The 20,336-nt window shown below is 47.5% G+C and overlaps 1 protein-coding gene across 3 annotated transcripts in view; it reads left to right on the top strand.

Annotated features, from left to right (window-relative positions):
- Window positions 1-11,431: 11,431 nt before the first annotated feature.
- EPRS1 (glutamyl-prolyl-tRNA synthetase 1) overlaps window positions 11,432-20,336 on the top strand; it is a 147,568-nt gene continuing 138,663 nt past the window's right edge. For 2 of the 3 annotated variants that reach the window (XM_068232916.1, XM_068232915.1), the window contains exon 1: window positions 11,433-11,575. In XM_068232916.1, the coding sequence (XP_068089017.1) occupies window positions 11,536-11,575 (40 nt within the window). In that variant the 5' untranslated portion in view covers window positions 11,433-11,535. Of the gene's footprint in view, window positions 11,576-20,336 lie in introns of all 3 variants that reach the window. The other variant, XM_068232914.1, reaches the window with a different exon arrangement.

The raw sequence follows: 20,336 nt of genomic DNA, 5'->3' as shown, positions 1-20,336 counted from the left end.
ACGGAAGGTTTTGCAGCTACATAGGAACAAATAGAAAACTGACAGTTTTTCCTGATCCTGATGGCCGGATCCGTACGGACGGCTCTGCAAAAAAAACGCAGATGTGAACCGGGCCTAAGTGATTTGGGCGCAGTCGAAAGACGGAGCACAATTGGCTCTCAAAACATTGTAATTCCGCCGCCGGCAATAACTGGATGCTGAATTACGTCTTTCCCCCACTATCCATGGCGGCGTGGAGGGGTAATAGTAATCAACACCACCGGGACTTGTGCAGGAGCTGGGTAAGTCTTTTAACGGCTTTACCCTGCACCCAAATCTCCCGGCGTAAGTTTTTATAGGTACGCTCTATGGGATCCAGAGCCTTCCCTCTCAATCGGTGAGTATCAAACTTTTATTATCTTGCTTTGGGTTTGCTTTATTTAAAGAGACACTGAAGCCAGAAAACATTATTATTTAATGAATTGGTTGTGTAGTACGGATAATTACTAGAATATTAGTAGCAAAGAAACATTCTCATATTTTTATTTTCGGTTATAACGTTTTTGTTATAACATTGCATCATTCTCTAATATTTGCAGTTTACACACTACTCGGCATTCTAAATGATTTTGCAGAGCAGGCAAGTGAACTTTTGAACCCTTCTCTGCTGAGAAAAAAAAATATTGACTGACAGTTGAGATATCAAACTTCAGAACACAGAACTCTCTGCGACTTTGAAAGTCGTGGAGCTCAATGGCTTTTTTGCATAAATAACATCTGGAGTTTCTTAACTCTTCCTATACTGGAAACCATATTAGACTCATATCTCTGCTGCTAATGTTTTATTTCTTAAGGGGCCCATACACTCAGCCGATATTCTGGCCGATCGATCGATCATTTGGTGGATTGCAAATTGGTTGACCGATCGGCAACCAATTTTGATCGATTTTGATTGATTTCAATCAATCTGGCAGGGTGGCAAATCTAGGTCGATCTGTTGAGATTGCTTATCATTTTGCATTGGCCCTAATGGAAATCTGATGGCAAAAAAATGCCATCAGATCGATTTTCAATAGATTTCAAACTGAAAAAAAATGTTCCTAAACACATCAGATGGATAAGAAATCTATCTGATGATCTATCTGCTGCTAATCGAGTGTATGGCCACCTTTAGCTATACTATGCATACAAATCATTATATCATAATTTCTTTTTCGCTTCAGTGTCTCTTTAAAGAGACACTGAAGCGAAAAAAAAATTATGATATTATGATTTGTATGTGTATTACAGCTAAGAAATAAAACATTAAGATCAGATACATCAGTCTAATTGTTTCCAGTACAGGAAGATTTAAGAAACTCCAGTTGTTATCTCTATACAAAAAAGCCATTAAGCTCTACGACTTTCAAAGTCATGGAGAGGGCTGTTATCTGACTTTTATTATCTCAACTGTTAATGAATTTTTTACTTTTCCTCTGCCAGAGGAGAGGTCATTAGTTCACAGACTGCTCTGAAAGAATCATTTTGAATGCTGGGTGTTGTGTAATCTGCACATATTAGAGAATGATGCAATGTTAGAAAAAACACTATACCTCTGAAAATAAAAATATGAGAATGTTTTCTTTGCTGCTAATCTTCTAGTAATTATTCATAGTACACAACCAATTCATTATATCATATATTTTTTTTTCGCTTCAGTGTCTCTTTAATAGGGTGGTGAACAGATGGTGAACTGCAGTTTGCTATTTGTACACAAGATGTCCCCATAGCCACATCCATACTACTTATGCAAATGTCTAGCCAGATAGGGAGTTGTTGCAAACTCTCTTACTACATGGTAGTGGTAAATTTGACCAATCAAAATTTGATGTAATGGTGCGCACGCACATCCAATTTTTATTGGCAATTGTACTACTTCCCTGCAATACGGGAACGGGAGCCAACAGATTTTGAATACTATGAGCAGATTGTGTAGATAAGCTGTTCTACAGCATGGAAGTGGTAAAATTGGACATGCTTAAGCCTGGTACGTCTTTAAAGGACAACTGAAGCAAGAGGGATATGGAGGCTGCCATATTTATTTCCTTTTTAAACAGTGGAGGCGCCAGGGGGGTGCTTTGGGGTGCTGACGCACCCCTTAAAATTCTCCAAGCACCCCCAAAGCACCCCCCAGCGTGAACTGACTTTCAGCGTCTAATAGAAGCCGTGTCAGTTCGCAGCAGCAGCCAGCAGCTCCTGCAGCGGCAGAGCAGGGCTACAGTAAAATGGCATCCGAAGCCCTGCTCTGGAGACTTTAAGTCTGCAGTGCAGGGCTTCGGGTGCCATTTTCCCATAGCCCTGCTCTCAGCGCAGGAGTTTCAGTTGCTGGCTGCAGAGGATCATAGGAGCTCCGTGCTGGATGGAGGCCGGGACAGGAGGTCTGCTTCAGAGTTGAGTAAATGTTGTTGTTTTTGTATTAAAGCCAGCCAGGTGTATGTTCTGGTCAAGTCTGCTACATGATTGAAGTGTTTTCTGGCCAGGTCTGCCTGCCACATGATTGCACGTATTTCTAGTCAAATCTGCTGACATGATTGCACGTATTTCTAGTCAAATCTGCTGACATGATTGCACGTATTTCTAGTCAAATCTGCTGACATGATTGCACGTATTTCTAGTCAAATCTGCTGACATGATTGCACGTATTTCTAGTCAAATCTGCTGACATGATTGCACGTATTTCTAGTCAAATCTGCTGACATGATTGCACGTATTTCTAGTCAAATCTGCCGACGTGATTGCACGTATTTCTAGTCAAATCTGTCGACATGATTGAATTTATTTTCTGGGCAAATCTGCTCACATTATGTGTATTTTCTTGAGAAAACCTGCACAATTATGTGAATTTTCGGGGAAAGGGTCACCAAAACTTGGGACCACTGTCTTTGTCTTGCACTTTTAAAGGGAACCCGAGGTGAGAATAATATTGAGGTTGCCATATTTATCTCCTTTTAAGCAAAACCAGTTGCCTGGCTGCTGTGCTGATCCTCTGCCTCTAAATCTTTCAACCATAGACCCTGAACAAGCATGCAGCAGGTCAGGGGTTTCTAACAATATTGTCAGAACTGACAAGATTAGCTGCATGGCTTGTTTCTGGTGTAATTCAGTTCACTAATGCAGCCAAATAGATCAGCAGGGCTGCCAGGCAACTAGTATTGTTTAAAAAAGAAATAAATATGGCAGCCTTCACATCACTCTCACCTTCGCACGCAGCAGATGGTAGTCACGCCCATTTTTTTGCCGTGCCGCCGTCAGCTACCACAGAAATTGGTACAGCACCTGCATAGTAACCCCCCCCCCCCCCCAAAAAAAAAAAATCCTGGACCCGCCGCTGTTTTTAAAAAATACCAGTTGCCGGGCTATCCTGTTGATCCTCTGCCTCTAATACTTTTATCCATAGACCCTGAACAAGCATATGTAGATCAGAGGTTTCTGACATTATTGTCAGATCTGACAAGATTAGCTGGTGTAATTTTGACACTACTGCAGCTAAATAGACCAGCAGGCCTGCCAGGCAACTGGTATTGTTTGAAAGGAAATAAATATGGCAGCCTCCATATTATTCTCACTTCAGTTGTCCTTTAATGTTGACTCCACAATGGTTGGCCAATTTTGCCACCTCCATGTAGTATGAGGGCCAACAGATTGAATACTACGAAGAGATTGTGTAGGTAAGCTCTCATTCTACATGGAGGTGGTGAAATTGGTCAGTGATTGGCCAATCACAATTGAAGGTATGTGCCAGGGTAATACAGAGTTCTGGAAGCCCAGTGGTTGCCTTTCCTGTGGCTGCTGACAACTGTCTCTGCGTCCAAAGAGTACCACCAAGGCCTATCAGGAGAGTCTCCAGCCCAAGGGTAGCCTGTGCTGCAGGAGAACCACCAGGCATTGTCCCCTTTACAACAACAACACCAACAAAACATTTGTAAAGAGTTTTTCTCCCTGAGGACCCAAAGCGCATAAGCTTGTCTCAGATCAGTACATAGTAATGTGTACAGGGGAAAAAGTTATGTGATCATAAATGCCAAACTAAACAGGTGGCTTCACAGTTTTGATTTAAACCTGTCCAGGGTTGGAGCTGTCTTAATTGTGTGTGGAAAGGCTTCCAAAGGATCGGAGCAGCATGACAGAAAGCTCTGGCTCCAAAGTTCTTAGTTGGACTCTATGCTTGGTCAAGTTATTTTGATCTGAGTTTGTGGGAGCCTGGGAGGTGTGACGCAGTTGTAACAAATCCTTCAAGTATCTGGGCCTAGGTAATGTAAGGATTTGAATGTTAGCACTACAATTTTGAAGAGCATTCTGCTTTTTATGGGTAGCCATGAAGGCTTGAATTAGGGTTGAAAGATCCTCTGAAGGAGCGAGATACTTACAGGGTGCAGCTAACATTCTGGTGTCCCCAAGCAGCCCATAACTTGAGCCCCCCCCCCCACCACTTACACGAATGGAGTGGGGCATGGTGAAAAATAGGAGTGGCCAAGATTAAAAAGTGGGTGGGCCAAGTCATGATGTGGGTGGGGTCAAATCCTAGCAAACTACAGGTAGTCCCCGGTTACCATATGGAATAGGGTACAGGTGATGCCCTCAGTATAGGTAGCGAGCTATAGGTGCTGCAGTATCTCAGTTTTATCAGCATTTAGTTTGAGCCCGTTTTTATTCATCCGCTCCTGAAGCTCAGCTAAGCAGGGCCGGATTTACCTATAGGCACGTGCCTACAGGCGCCCGATGATGGGAAGGCGGCTCACTGTGCTCCTTGAGTCCTGAGTGGAGTGTAAATAAGAGGTTACTCACCCAAGAATATGCACTGGGAGGATAGAGAAAGGGAATGGGAAGACACCGGGAGCCCGATCTGGTGTATTATCTCACGTGCGATTTAGTCGATGTAAAAGATGATCGTATATACTAACAAAGCCGGGTTGCGTATGAGGCAACCAATCTGAGTCGCATGTGGGGAAGTACCTTCCCCACTCGGCCTTGTGATGTCGCTTCAGTGGTCGCAGCTCCTTAGAAAAGATGCCACCTGCCAAGGTGGTGTCCCCTGGTCCCAGGGGAGTTTAACACGAATCGGGAGGGTAGGAGGCGCCCTAGAGAGTACTCATGGAATTGTTTTATAAACCAATAGGTAATAGAAAACACGAAATACATTTTTTTAAAAATAAATAAAAAATAATAAATAATGGTCGCTGCCGGTGTATACACCAGTGGTGAGAACGAACAGCTTAAACAAGTTATTTATAAGGAAATATGGAATGATCCTACCTTAATAAGTAGTCACTCACAATATGTAAGAAATAATGCGTTAATGAGGCACTTTAAAATGACAACGCGTTTCGCGGTATAAGCCGCTTCATCAGGTCGTGTATCATGCCAGAATGAAATGTTCCTCAGAGTCGGGAGCCTGTCCTGGGGAACATTTCATTCTGGCACGATACACGACCTGATGAAGCGGCTTTTACCGCAAAACGCGTTGTCATTTTAAAGTGCCTCATTAAAGCATTCTTTCTTACATATTGTGAGTGACTACTTATTAAAGTAGGATCATTCCATATTTCCTTATAAATAATTTGTTTAAGCTGTTCGTTCTTACCACTGGTGTATATACCGGCAGCGACCATTATTTATTATTTTTTATTTATTTTTTAAAAAAATTATTTCGTGTTTTCTATTACCTATTGGTTTATAAAACAATTCCATGAGTACCCTCTAGGGCGCCTCCTACCCTCCCGATTCAGGTTACTCACCCAGTTCTCTGCATTTCACTGTAGAGGTCTCGCTTCAGTCGGGGGCAGGGGCGTAGCATCAGGGGGTGCAGAGGTAGCGACCGCATCGGGGCCCTTGGGCCAGAGGGGCTCCAAAAGGCCCTCCCTCAACTACAGTATTAGCTCTCTATTGGTCCTGTGCTCATAATAAGCACTTCTATATATACTTTGAATAGTAGTAATCATTAACAAACTGTTCCCCATCCCCTTCTTGCACCTCTGACACTGTAGTTGCCATTGGCAGCTTTTAGTGCGCCTTATCAATTGCTATGTATAGAGTGCATGGGGGGCCCCATTGTAAAACTTGCATCGGGGCCCACAGCTCCTTAGCTACGCCACTGGTCGGGGGCAACTTAATACTGGGGGTACTTCTGGCTACCTAATACTAAGGAGCACCTGTAGCTACCTATGATGGGCAAGGGAAGTAAGGGAGGAGTGACAGCTGGGCCAGCCAGCACACTTGTGCTGTGGTTCAGTGGGGGTTGTAGGTTTATGGAGGGTGAAGTCTACAGTGCCAAGACATCTGTGCCTATAGGCTCCTGTGAGGTAAATCCAGGCCTGCAACTAATCATGTGTTTATTTTTGGTCTGTCATATCAGGCTTGAATGACAAATATAGCTGGATGTCTTCAGCATAGCAGTGGTATCAGAACATGTTTTTGGATTATTTTTTCTGAGTGGCAGCACATATATGGTGAACAACAAATGGGGATAATATAGAACCCTGGGGCACCATATTTTGGTGGTACAGGGTTGGACCATATTTTGGTGGTGCAGGGTTGGACCATATTTTGGTGGTGCAGGGTTGGACCATATTTTGGTGGTACAGGGTTGGACTGGAAAGGCCCCAAGGCTACCATTTGTGTTCTGTCAGCTAGGAAGAAAGAACCATTGTAGGACTAATCCATCAATGCCACAGTACTTTTGCAGTCTGATTTCATGATCAACTGTATCAAAAGCCGCTGAGAGATCAAGCAGTATCAGGATGGAAGACTGCTCCAACCTCACACTTCTCTTCATGCAAGAGTGCTGCGCCTGCGTGAGTATGGTTGTCTTGCGTGTGCACAGGTAGCCGAAGTTGCTCATCCATACCCCACGCTACTGCGCAGACACGACCACACTCACGCAGGTACAGCACGGCCATGCTCATGCATTAAGTGGACCGCAGCTGTGATCCTCAAGAGGGCTCTGGGCTGCGGTGGTGTTGGCACTGGTAAGGGTGTTGTCATGGTAACAGAATGCTCTCATGTAGAACTGCAGCAATTCTCCTGTAACAAAGGGGCATAACTAGAGGGGAGCAGCGCCTGCGATTGCAGGTGGCTCCAACTACTAACCTTCTCATCCTCTAAGGCCCAGTGCAAACCAAAAACCTCTAGCAGATCTGCAAAACGCTAGAGGTTTTTGAAGCAGATTTCAGAGCGATTCTAGGCATGTTTATAGACGTTATCTAAACATGCCTAGCGTTTTTTGGAGCGTTTTTGTGCAGCAGATTCCAAATATTGTTACAGTAAAAGCTGTTACTGAACAGCTTCTGGAACTAAAACGCCTGGAAAACCGCTCTGATCTAGCGTTTTTCAGAGCGGTTTTCTACTTTCCTATACTTTAACATTGAGGAAGAAATGCCTCAGAAATCTAAAAAATGCTGCAGCCCCCGAGCTTGCGTTTGTGGAAAAAAAGAACCACTCTGGTGTGCACCATCCCATTCACTTTCATTAGTCAAGCGGTTTTCCCCCTGCAAGCGTTTTAAAAAACGCTCCAGAACCGCTCCGGTGTGCACCAGCCCTAATACAGGGGACTATTCTTCAGATTTTATTATTTATTTATTTATTTATTGTATTTATAAAGCGCCAACATATTACGCAGCGCTGGACATTAGTTTAGGTTACAGACAATATTTAGGGGTGACATACAGCAATATGACAATACAGGAATACAAGAAAGACCAGATCATGCAGCACAGTATGAGCATAAGGTAATGCTTAGTCAGTCACTGGAGGGGAGCATGGAAATTAGGCAAGTTAGGGTCACTCAGATGCATAGCATGGGTGCACAGTAATGGAGGTGCATGATCAGGTAGGACACAAAAGGAAGAGGACCCTGCCCAATGGCTTACAATCTAGAGGGAGAGGTAGGGACACGAGAGGTAGGGGACCAGAGTTCAGCTGTGGGTTTAGAGCACTTGTGAGGGGTAATAGGCCAGAGTGAAAAGATGAGTTTTGAGGGCCTTTTTGAAGATGCTGAAGGAGGGGGCTGCCCTAATGGGTGTAGGTCGGGAGTTCCATAGTGTTGGAGCGGCTCTTGAGAACTCCTGGAGGCGTGCATGGGACTGGGTGATGCGGGGGACGGTCAGGCGAAGTTCATTGGAAGAGCGGAGTGAGCGGCTAGGTGTGTACCTTTGAGTAAGATCAGAAATGTAGGTTGGACAGGTTTTGTGGACAGATTTGTAGGTCAAACACAGTATCTTGAATCTGATTCTGGACTGAATAGGAAGCCACAGGGGCGTCGCTAGCCCTGTTTTAGGGGGGCACGTGCCCCCAATCTTTCCACGGATCTCCGCCCGGCCGCCCCCTCTGTCAAGACTCAGCGGCTCCCTCCAGCCGCCGCGTCACTGACAGTCTCAGACCTCAGGATCAGGCGGCGAGCCGGCGACCAATCGTGCGGGCGCTAGGGCCCAGCGCCCGCACTGATATGCGGAAGTGACATCACTTCCGCATATCGAGCGGGTGCGTCCAGCGCCCGCTCGTACATCTGGTCGGGTCGCCGCTGATCCTGGGGTCTGCTGAGAGGTAGGGGGGGGAGCGGCGGCGGCTAGAGGGGGGGCCTCCCTGTCACTCACTCACTCACTCACTCACTAAAGGGGCTCCCTGGCACGCACTCACTCCCTAAAGGGGCTCCCTGGCACGCACTCACTCCCTAAAGGGGATCCCTGTCACTCACTCACTGCCTAAAGGGGCTCCCTGTCACTCACTCACTCCCTAAAGGGGCTCCCTGTCACTCACTCACTCCCTAAAGGGGCTCCCTGTCACTCACTCACTGCCTAAAGGGGCTCCCTGTCACTCACTCACTCCCTAAAGGGGCTACCTGTCACTCACTCACTCCCTAAAGGGGCTCCCTGTCACTCACTCACTCACTCCCTAAAGGGGCTCCCCTGGCACTCACTCACTCCCTAAAGGGGCTCCCTGGCACTCACTCACTCCCTAAAGGGGCTCCCTGGCACTCACTCACTCCCTAAAGGGGCTCCCTGGCACTCACTCACTCCCTAAAGGGGCTCCCTGTCACTCACTCCCTAAAGGGGCTCCCTGGCACGCACCCACTCCCTAAAGGGGCTCCCTGGCACGCACCCACTCCCTAAAGGGGCTCCCTGGCACGCACTCACTCCCTAAAGGGGCTCCCTGTCACTCACTCACTCCCTAAAGGGGCTCCCTGTCACTCACTCACTCCCTAAAGGGGCTCCCTGGCACGCACCCACTCCCTAAAGGGGCTCCCTGGCACGCACCCACTCCCTAAAGGGGCTCCCTGGCACGCACTCACTCCCTAAAGGGGCTCCCTGTCACTCACTCACTCCCTAAAGGGGCTCCCTGGCACGCACCCACTCCCTAAAGGGGCTCCCTGGCACGCACCCACTCCCTAAAGGGGCTCCCTGGCACGCACCCACTCCCTAAAGGGGCTCCCTGGCACGCACTCACTCCCTAAAGGGGCTCCCTGTCACTCACTCACTCCCTAAAGGGGCTCCCTGTCACTCACTCCCTAAAGGGGCTCCCTGTCACTCACTCACTCCCTAAAGGGGCTCCCTGTCACTCACTCCCTAAAGGGGCTCCCTGGCACGCACTCACTCCCTAAAGGGGCTCCCTGGCACGCAGTATGTACAGTATACGCTGTTCTCTAGTGCTTGCACTGTGTGCTGATTTACCTCCAGTGTGTACAGTGTAAGGTGTTACTCTTTGCCTTTACTGATTGTAAACCAGCTGTATTGTATGCTGATCCCTGCTACTTTCAGTATGTACAGTATTAGCTGTAAAGCCTGGTACACACATACAATTTTGATTAGCCAATTTTAGCTCTGTTCATAAAATTCATTGTCTGTTGGCCCACTTACTGCACGGGGGTGGGAAATTGGGGGTCAGTGATTGACCAATCAAAATTGTATGTGCGTATACATCTTTGATCTATGCCTATACTGATTGTAAATGATCGAAATAAAGGACAGGGGGCTCCGTCCAATATTTCGATGGGCAGGCCCGTTATCCGTAGCTTACACCGCTGCTAAGTTCATGTACATTTGGCCCCACCCATGACCACGCCCACTCACCGCATGGCCACGCCCATTTTTTGCTGCGCGCCTGGTGCCCACAGGTGCCACTGATCTCCAAGGACCCTAGAAACGCCCCTGGGAAGCCATCAGGTGTTTTGTGGCCACACTGGTTATAGGTGTGAAGATCATGATGGCCACACTTGTAACCCTTGTGAGATGGGCCGCTAGGCCACATAAGGCACCAAGGGGAGGCAAGGGAAGGGGTATGAACATTGGGGGGGCCCAATGAATTGTAGTTACGCCCCAGGCAACTGCGCTGTGGCAGAAGTTTGCTTGCTTCATGAGGAGGGGTCGCAGGAAGCCGCGGTGCTCTGGAGGATACAGTGCAGCCACGTTTGTACACGGAGGTGAATGCAGCCAAACCCAATATTCACCATTAATGTCAAATTTTGTGAAAAAGGGTTCCAGTGGAGTAACGGAGTGTTGTAGATAGACCGGAGCAGCCTCTGGACCATCCAACAGCTACTCATTAGTCAGGTTTATAACAGTATACATTTGAAAGCACTTAAGTCAAATTTAGGCAAAGCGTGAAGCCAAAAGACGGCTCACCCTGCACCTGCTGAGAGTTCGGGGTGGTGTTAATGCTATTATCCCTCTGAGTTGTAGCAACTCATGGAGGACACGTAATATGGATCAGGGCTGTGGAGTCGGAGTTGGAGTAGTTGATTTCATAAACTGAGGAGTCGGAGTAGGCTGATTTTTGTACAAAATTCACATCCCTGTTAAGTATTAGACTAAGGAGTCGGAGCATTTTGGGTACCCGGAGTCGGAATTTCATAAACTGAGGAGTCGGAAGATTTTTGTACCGACTCCACAGCCCTGATATGGAGGCAGACTATTGCCGGCGGCCTGAATTACCTATTTTTTTTTTCTAATAAGTCGATAAGCCCCCTATATCCTTAATAATTATTACAGCCTAATTATTACAGCCTATGGCGGTGCCCAAGTGATCGCTGCAGCGCTGCATTGAAATTAGCTGTCTTTTCTATCTTCTTTTTTGTTTTTGCTTCAGGTACCCAAAGAAAGTAAACTAAAGTAAGGCCATGGGGCACAATAGGGACTGTCCCTCCAATATTATAAAAGAACACAAATAAGCAGCACAGCACACGATCAGAGATGCTCTGCGGTTGCGCAGTGGTTTCTCAGGATTGCATCAGAAGTCTCCCTCCACGTGATCCATTAGAACGCGCGCCCCCAGCGGCGGCTCCGGGCACTGGGTCAGGGCGTTGTTATGGTAGCAGAACGCTCACAAGCAAAACTGCAGTAATTTCTCCCGCAACAAAGATGGCGGCGGCGCTGCGCCGGAAGTGCGATTGCGTCATGGTGAGGGGGCCGGGCAGGCTGACAGCTGCGCTCAGTGCGCTCAGTGCGTGCCGGAAGCCTGAGCTCTTTCTCATTCAGTGCAGGAGCTTCGTGGCAGACTGCGGGATCCGAAGCCGGAGAGGGAGAGAGCATGGCGCCCAGCCTGACCCTATCCAGCAGCCCTCCACTAGGTAATGAGCCTGCGGGGGGCGCTGCCACTGACTGCTGCGGCTCTATAGAGGGCAGATGGTGCAGGGGTACTACAAGACCCAGCATGCCCTGCAGCAGATCAGCACTATGAGAGCAATGCTTCCATTAAAGGGAATGTACTGTGTATCACTGTCATTGTTTTATTTATATATATTGAGTTTCCTGATAAATAGATTTTTTTTAAAGTATATTTATTATTATTTTTTTTAATCAGAAAAGTATGAAATAGTGCACATTTTTATCTGATGTGGTATTTGTTATGGGTTAAGGTTTTGCCTAATGGGAACTGGAATTAGCAGAGGCTCTTTTCACTGCTATAATCAGATTTAGATGATTTATGACCTGGCATCTTGATTTATCAGTACAGCCTCGTACACACGCCATACCAGATGCAACGACGGGTCCGCCAGACCCTACCGCTGCGTGGTCTTTAGCCGACAGTATGCACGTGTGTACGCGCTGTCGGCGGACTGATAAGGCTGTTTCTGAACGATCCGCTGAGCTGACCGGATCAATCAGAAACAGCCTTATCAGTCCGCTGACAGCGCTTACACACGTGCTACTGTCGTCTAAAAAAACGCCCAGCGGGAGGGTCCGGTGGACCCGTTGTTGCATCTGGTATGGCGTGTGTACGCAGCTTTAGGCTCGGTCCACACTAGGCACGGTTGCAGAACGCAATCCGTGGTCTGGGCCCCGGTTTTCTTAAACCGGAACGCAAATAGATCCATGCTGCCCTTTTGCAGCATACGTTTCAGATCCGTTTGCATTTGTCTGTGGGTGGGGAGGGGGCCGCGTAGCACGCAGGAAGGGGGGCAGCGGGCACAGCGGCAGGGAGAGGGGTCGGAGCAGCAAGTTTCTTTTAAAATCAATCTGGCGGGGAACTCACTCACTTCCTTGTTTCACTGCTCGCCGCGTCACTTCCTGCAATGCCGCCCACTGAAGTACAGAGGCGGCATTGCAGGACGTGACGTGGCTACCGGGGGGAACGCAAGGAAGTGAGGTCGTAAGGATGGAAGTGTCCCGAGTGTGGGGTGCTCAGTCCCGTCTGGGTTGGACCTAGTGGTCGGTTGGGCTGAGGTCGTAAGGATGCTACTTGCCACTCGCTGCCAGATTGATTTTAAAATAAACAAGCTGGAGGGGGAGCGGGGAAGGGGGGACCCAGGTTAGGGGGGGTGGGCCAACCCCCCCTCCCCGCCGCTGTGCCCACTGCCCCTTTTCCTGCCTGCTACCCCTCCAGCATGACGCCCTCCTCCCTATCCAGGGCTGGGCACTGGAAACTGATCCGTTCTGTGTCCAAAGCTGTCTGTGAAGAGCGAGATCGTTTTTTCCATTGGGTTTCACTACCCCTGCGTGTATCCGGGGCCCGTGAAAACCATGCAAATCCGAACCCTCCGTTCAGTTTTTAAAAGCGGTTTGCCCACGGATACGTTTTTGAAGTGGGGGGAGACGGACGCTATTTTTGACATTTGTATCAGTGGCTCTGGGTTTTGGCCTGGGCCCATTTTGTTTTGAAACCAATGTGGACCAAGCCTAAAGCAGCCTACATACGGTAGATAATCCTTGGTTGAGGCAATTGTTCTAGGTCATCTCTGCTGAGAACTCAGTGCATAGAGCTATCCATCAGCATTGTTTACTGATCTACCACGACAAATTGGTAAATGACAAGCTTTGTATGAAGCCAGATACAGCAGGAAACCTCATGGGGAAATTCAGCTAACGAGATTGTCAACAGCCAATAACTTACCCGGCACTTCTTCCAGCCCCCTGAAGTCTTCCTGGTCCCTCGCTGTCATCCTGCACTCCGCTGTTCCTCAGGTGCTGTGCGCATTCTCTATCGCACTCCCATTGCCTTGAGCGCTCTGCTCTTGCACAGTAAGCAGAAATTGCTACCGCACAGAATGTTCCCAGCTGTGGGAACACGATAGAGGACGCGCGTGGCCATCACCACACATGTACTGTGGCCAGCCAACTTGTCAGTCGTCTGAATTACGGAAGGAGACAGCAGAGGAACGGCTGAGCGTGGGATGACGTTGAGGGAGCAGGAGGATTTCAGGGAGCTGGAAGAAGCCCAGCGCTCTCCTGTAATAAGGGGGGAAAGTTACATAATTATGTCAGTAGGGGGAAGCCCTCTGAATTTTTTAGGGGTTTACTCACACATCCACAACACTTCCACTGTTGGTTGGGGGCAGGGCAGTTTCTAAGCTACATTGCACCCAGGGCCAGAATGTAAAAATTTCACCCCCGAAAGTTTAGATCACACAGGACGAAAAACTTAAGTCAGATCGGCAGGACTGGTGGACAATTGGCTTAACGTTGCATTGATTTGATTGATTATCAATAAATTCGCTGTAGGAATCTAGTAAAAAAAAATTGATGTGATGTGTGTTCGTTAAAGAGAACCCGAGGTGGGTTTGAAGATTATTGCCTATACTGCCTATACAGCCCAGTCTCTGTTGCTATCCCAAACCCCCCTAAGGTCCCCCTGCACTCTGCAATCCCTCATAAATCACAGCCACGCTGCTGACAAACAGCTTGTCAGAGCTGGCTGTGTTTATCTCTATAGTGTCAGTCTGCTGCTCTCCCCGTTTTCTGCAGAACTCCAGTCCCCGCCTGCATCCCTTCCCTCCCTGCTGATTGGAGGGAAGGGACGGGGGCAGGGACCGGAGCTATGCAGGAGGCGGGGGAGCAGCTGAGACTGACACTACAGATGTAAACAGAGCCTCACAGCACAGCATGGCTGTGATTTATGAGGGATTGCAGAGTGCAGGGGGACCTTAGTGGGGTTTGGGATAGCAACAGAGGCTGGGCTGTATAGGCAGATCCAGCCTCTGTATGCAGATAACATTCTTTAAACACACCTCGGGTTCTCTTCAAAGAGGATCTACAGCCTAAACAAACATACTGTCATTAAAGGAATACTATCGATTCCCAAGTGTTCTAAAATGACAGTGTGCAAATAATGTCTAAGTAGCTGTGTAAACATTTTCCTACTTTTCATGTTAAATATCAGAGGCAAAAGCTGTAATTTGAGGGTGGGATTTAGCTATATTGGGACAAATCAATTGCAGAAAGGGGGCTTCAATGCACAGCCAGAGTTGCATATCACACTACAGAAAGCAAATATAAAACGTATCAAACTCTGAAAGCAAAAACAGTATGAAAAAGCTGTGACAATTAGTTACATTTCCTCTGCTCTCTTCAGACACGTCAGTCAGAAACACAGGACACAGGAGCTGCAGCTGTTGGGAGCTCTCTTCTCTGTCACACACAGAGCTACACATAGAGTTAACTGATCAAGTATGAGGGGAATTTCCCCTCTCCTCATGGCTCAGTCTGCTGTCAGTTTTGGCGTCAGTAAAGTATGAAAGTATTTTGATAACAGTAAACAGAAGTTGCTACTAAAATGTATACACCAGTACTTAGCAGCACTTCCCAAACAATTCCTGTGTCAATTAAAAAAAATAAGTGAATCGATAGTATTCCTTTAAGTTACATTAGTTATGTAAATTAAAATAGATAGGTAATATAATCTCTTAGGGCCCGTTTCCACTATCGCGAATCCGCATGCGTTGCCCGCATGCGGATTCGCACAGTCAGTACAAGTGGATGGGACTGTTTCCACTTGTGCGTTTCCCCGCACGTTTTTCTGTGCAGAAAAAATCTGCAGGGTAGGGCCCTCAGAATTCGCCTGCGTGTGGAATGCAGGCGAATCGCACGCAATGTATTTAATAGGGAAATCGCATGCGTTTTCCCCATGCGTTTTTTGCTGCGATTTCGCATGCGATTTCGCATAGGTATTAATGTTAATTTACACAAGCAGTGACATGGTTAAATTCGCATACAGCCTTACCTATGCGAAATCGCGGCAAAAACGCATGCGGAATCGCACCCGCATGCGATTTGCCTGCGGTGATTCGCCGGCGATTTCGCAACGCTATAGTGGAAACGGGCCCTCACCCACACTGTTTTAAAGAGACTCTGAAGCGAGAATAAATCTCGCTTCAGAGCTCATAGTTAGCAGGGACATATGTGCCCCTGCTAAAACGCCGCTATCGCGCGGCTAAACGGGGGTCCCTTACCCCCCGAAATCCCCTCCATGCAGCCGGGTATCTCTTCCGGATTGAGGCAGGGCTAACCGCCGCAGCCCTGCCCCACGCGCGTCTGTCAGCGCATATCTCCGCCTCTCCCCCGCCCCTCTCAGTCTTCCTTTGCTGAGAGGGGCGGGGGAGAAGCGGCGATGCGCCGCTGATAGATGCGACTGGAGGCAGGGCTGCAGCCGTTAACCCTGCCTCTAGGAGCAGCAAAATCTACGAACAATTTGGTCGATGATTTTGATTTTGCGGGGGGGGGGGGGGGGGGGGGGGGGGGGGGTTGGGGGTGAAGGGTGAAGGGACCCCCGTTTAGCCGCGGGATAGGTGCCCCTGCTAACTATGAGCTCTGAAGCGAGAATTATTCTCGCTTCAGTGTCTCTTTAAAAGAACAGGCAAATGTTTGATTTCATGATGGCAGCCATCTTTTTGGTTGAAAGAAGGTGACAGGGAGGATGAGACACAGTTCCAACTGTCCTGTGTCCTAATCACCCCTCCCAGTTGCTAGGCAACATGAATAACAACATAGGAAATCCCATCATGATCTGCACAGCATCAGGGAAAAAAAGCCCGGGCTTTTTTTCTGTGATGGTTGGAGCTTAGTTAAAAATGCAGCTAAAAATGAGGCTTTGGTAAGAAAAACAAAGTTCTGATGCTGTGAAACTGTTAAAGAAACACCAAGCCTTTTCAGGTCTGCTGAGTAGATTTTTAGTCCGGAGGTTCACTTTTAGGAACATTGGGTGGCAATCTATGAGTATATACCCAGCTTTCGTGTACTTTGTAAAGTAATATGGGCGATGCCGGCGCTAGATAAATTCCTTATCAACTAGTGATGTTTCATAGGCACCCATCTGATCAGTTCACACCGTATTATTTTAGGTACACACCATACAATTTTGTGTTCAATAGATGGTTCGATAGATAATTTCCATCATGTCCAATATTTTTTTATATCGTTTTTCTTGCCGATTTCTCATAGAAGTGAATGGAAATGGATAAGAAAAGATAAGAGAATCGAGCGGGAAATCGACCGGATAATTAAATCGAAAATCTACCAAAAAAAGCATAGTGTGTACCAAGTATTAGATGTATCTGTTGGCATACTTTTGCTGTGCATGGAGCAATACAAAACTAGCGGGAGATGTGGTTCATGTACTTTTTGTAATAACATTTCTGCAGAAATCTGATCAAGGTGAAATACTACAATGTGGGTGGGTGATCGATCTCTGTAAATCGCTGTCCAAAATAAATCTCTCCTTCCTCTCTGACTACCTGAAGTGAATCCTGTGATTTAGCAGCAACACCGCACCCACATGGATGCAGATCATAATTGGAGAGGGAGGACAGGATGCCAGATAGGGAGTCATTGAAGATGCCTTCACTTCAATGCAGTGCAGGTTGTGCTGAGGTGTTGCAAAGCGCAGTGGAGTACAATAATAATCATAATAATGGAGTGTAGTGATTATTTGTTAAAGCGGTATTGTCACCATAAAAATCAAATTTCAACAGCAACTGGTCTGAGTGTATTAAGTGATAAAGATACTAATCCTGCATTCAAAACTTTCAAAACTTTTTCTGCTATTATGGTTTAGTGTTATCACATAGTTTAGGGGCACTGGCCCTTTAATAGCCATTGCCATTCAGTTGCATGCTGGGAGTTCTTTATATCTATAATATATTCCTCCTCTTCCATTTATTTCCCTATCTAGCTGCTTATCTGAAACACCTCTGCTCACTTGTATTTTCAAGCAAGGCTGAGGTGACTCCTTGATTGGATGTGTAAAAGACAGTGCAGTTGTTAGTATACACCTCAGTGGGAGTGTCTGAAGACTCTGGGAGGAGGGCAGCTAATGAATATACAATAAGCAAGCAGTGTTCTCCCCAGAAATTTTTTCCAGCCGGGTGGCATGAAAAAGTAGCCGGGTGGGGCAAGATGATAGAATGCAGGGCCGGTGCTTCTCTGCACAAGTCTGCTTATAGTATAGCAGGAGGTGAGCCAATGACAGCCGGGTGGTCATCAAAACTAGCCGGGTGGAGCACCCGGCTAAAAGAGCCTGGGGAGAACACTGATATATATATATCTCCTAAATGACATCTCTGCTGTAAGAATAAAGTTGGATTAGTAACTGTGTCACTAATAGAGATGGTCAATGAGATGGAAATAATTCTGCGTTGATGCTGGTTTTATGCAAATGTACGCACTCTCTTTGCTCATGAAATTAAATAATTTGATATGTTGTTAAAATTTGGTTTGGTGACTATGAATTAAAGGGTACCTGAGAAGGATGAAAAGAAAAGTTTTATACATACCTGGGGCTTCTTCCAGCCGCCCTCAGGCTAATCAGTCCCTCGCTGTCCTCCTCCATCTGGATCTTCTGCTATGAGTCCCGGTAATTCAGCCAGTCAGCGCAGTCCAGCCATGTGCCACTTCCACAGCCAGTAGCATTCTGCACCTGCGCAATTGTGCTGCGCAGGTGTAGTACGCTCCCGGCGGCGGAGTGTGTGCATGCGCACTACGCCAGACTGGCTCAAGTTCCTGGACCCATAGCAGAAGATCCAGGTGGCGGAGGAGAACAGCGAGGGACTGATTAGCCTGAAGGGGGCTGGAGGAAGCCCCAGGTGTGTATACAACTTTAAAGAGGAACTGTAACGACAAAACGGCCCCTGGGGGGTACTCACCTCGGGTGGGGGAAGCCTCAGGATCCTAATGAGGCTTCCCACGCCGTCCTGCGTCCCTCGGGGGTCTCGCTGTAGCCCTCCGTACAGCTGTGACGCAATATTTACCTTCCTGGCTCCTGCGCAGGCGCTCTGATGCCTCTCGGCGCCGAAGTAGGCGGAAATACCCGATCACCGTCGGGTCTGCTCTACTGCGCAGGCGCAAGTTTCCGGCGCCTGCGCAGTAGAGCGGACCCGACGGAGATCGGGTATTTCCGTCTATTTCCGTGCAGAAAGTCGCCACAGCGCCCCCGCTGGAGCCAGCAAAGGTAAATATTGAACTGACAGTCGGCACAGTCGCCGGCTGTTCGGAGGGCTGCGGCGAGACCCCCGTGGGACAGAGGACGGCGTGGGAAGCCTCATTAGGATCCGGAGGCTTCCCCCACCCGAGGTGAGTACCACCCAGGGGAGATTTTTAATGTTACAGAGTCTCTTTAATTTCATCTGTCTCAGGCTTACTTTGTTACACAGTAGTACTATACTCTACCTATGCTCTCCCCACAGAGCTGCAGGGAATCCACTGAGAATGTTGTGCACATTGAACACAGAGGTGTTGTCTATCACCCATAAACCTGGTTCAAATTGTGCATGAAGAATGTGTAATAGAGGAAGAATCTCCTTATTCCCCTGCAGCACCTGCACATCACCCTTACATGTACCCACAGTCACATTGCCTAGGGCCTAATAGATGTTATTTGTTCCTGTCTACCTTTTTACAAGTACTCTTACCAAGGACTAATTTTAGTCTATGACTAAAAGTATTAAAGGCAGAAGATCAGCCAAATAGCAAGATAACTGGTATTGTTTGAAAGGGAATCAATATGGCAGCCTCCATATCCCTCTCACTTCAGTTGTCTCTTTCTAAAATTCCTAAGCGTTGGCATTTAAGAGATGCATTTTATGTTGCATCCTTTCAATCAAAAAGATTGTAATATGCAAATTAGAAGAGTCTCGGAGTCGGTGGAATCCTAAACTGAGGAGTCGGAGTCGGTGGATTTTTTGCCGACTCCACAGCCCTGCCGCTAAGGAGGTTAAAGAGACTCTGTAACAAAATGTTCAGCCTTATTTCTTCTATCTTATAAGTTCCTATACCTGTTCTAATGGGGTCTGGATTACTGCAGCCTTTTCTAGTTGCACTGTCTCTGTAATAGACAGGGCTGTGGAGGCTGTACAAAAATCTTCAGACTCCTCAGTTTATGAAACCATGACTCCAACTCAGGGTACCCAAAATGGCTCCGACTCCTCGACTCCGACTCCTTAGTCTAATACTCAACAGGGCTGTCGATTTTGTGCAAAAATCAGACGACTCCGACTCCTCAGTTTATGAAATCAACGACTCCAACTCCGCCTCCGGGTACCCAAAATTGCCCCGACTTCGACTGTTGAGACAGAGGCATGCACTTTCTCTGCTGTGATAGGGAGAAGTTATGCACACCCCCTGCTGGCTCATCTGTGTGTGTATGAGTCACAGGCTTGTCTCTGCTCACAGCCAGCATCTCAGCAAGGTTCTTGGAGCTGAGAAACACAAACAGCTGTAAGTGCAGAGAGATCAGTGCAGATCTCAGACAAGCAGCTAAGGCAACACATGGGAGTAACATTCCAGCAATCAAGTCACATTTGAGAGGAGCTTCTGCAAACAGGCACCTGCTCTGACGATGTATTTCCTGTTTGGCAGCCATCTTTATTGTTTACAAAAACAATGAATAAAACAGTGATTTTATCACCAGGAAAGCAGCGAGAGCGGCGAAAATGTCACAGAGGGAGCTAGTAGAAGACAACAAACAGGCTGGTACTTTTATTTATGTAAGCTTTTCTCAGTACAGATTCTCTTTAAAGGAGTTGTTAGGCAATATCAAGAAAATAAGTGGTACTTACCCAGGGCTTCCTCCAGCCCCAAGCTCCCAGCATGTCCCTCGCCGCAGCTCTGCAGTCAGCCGTT

Source organism: Hyperolius riggenbachi, chromosome 4 (assembly GCF_040937935.1).
Source record: "Hyperolius riggenbachi isolate aHypRig1 chromosome 4, aHypRig1.pri, whole genome shotgun sequence".
NCBI classification, from domain to species: Eukaryota; Metazoa; Chordata; class Amphibia; order Anura; family Hyperoliidae; genus Hyperolius; species Hyperolius riggenbachi.
The sequence above is the reverse complement of the archived record's forward strand: the minus strand, read 5'-3'. Positions and strand labels throughout refer to the sequence as shown.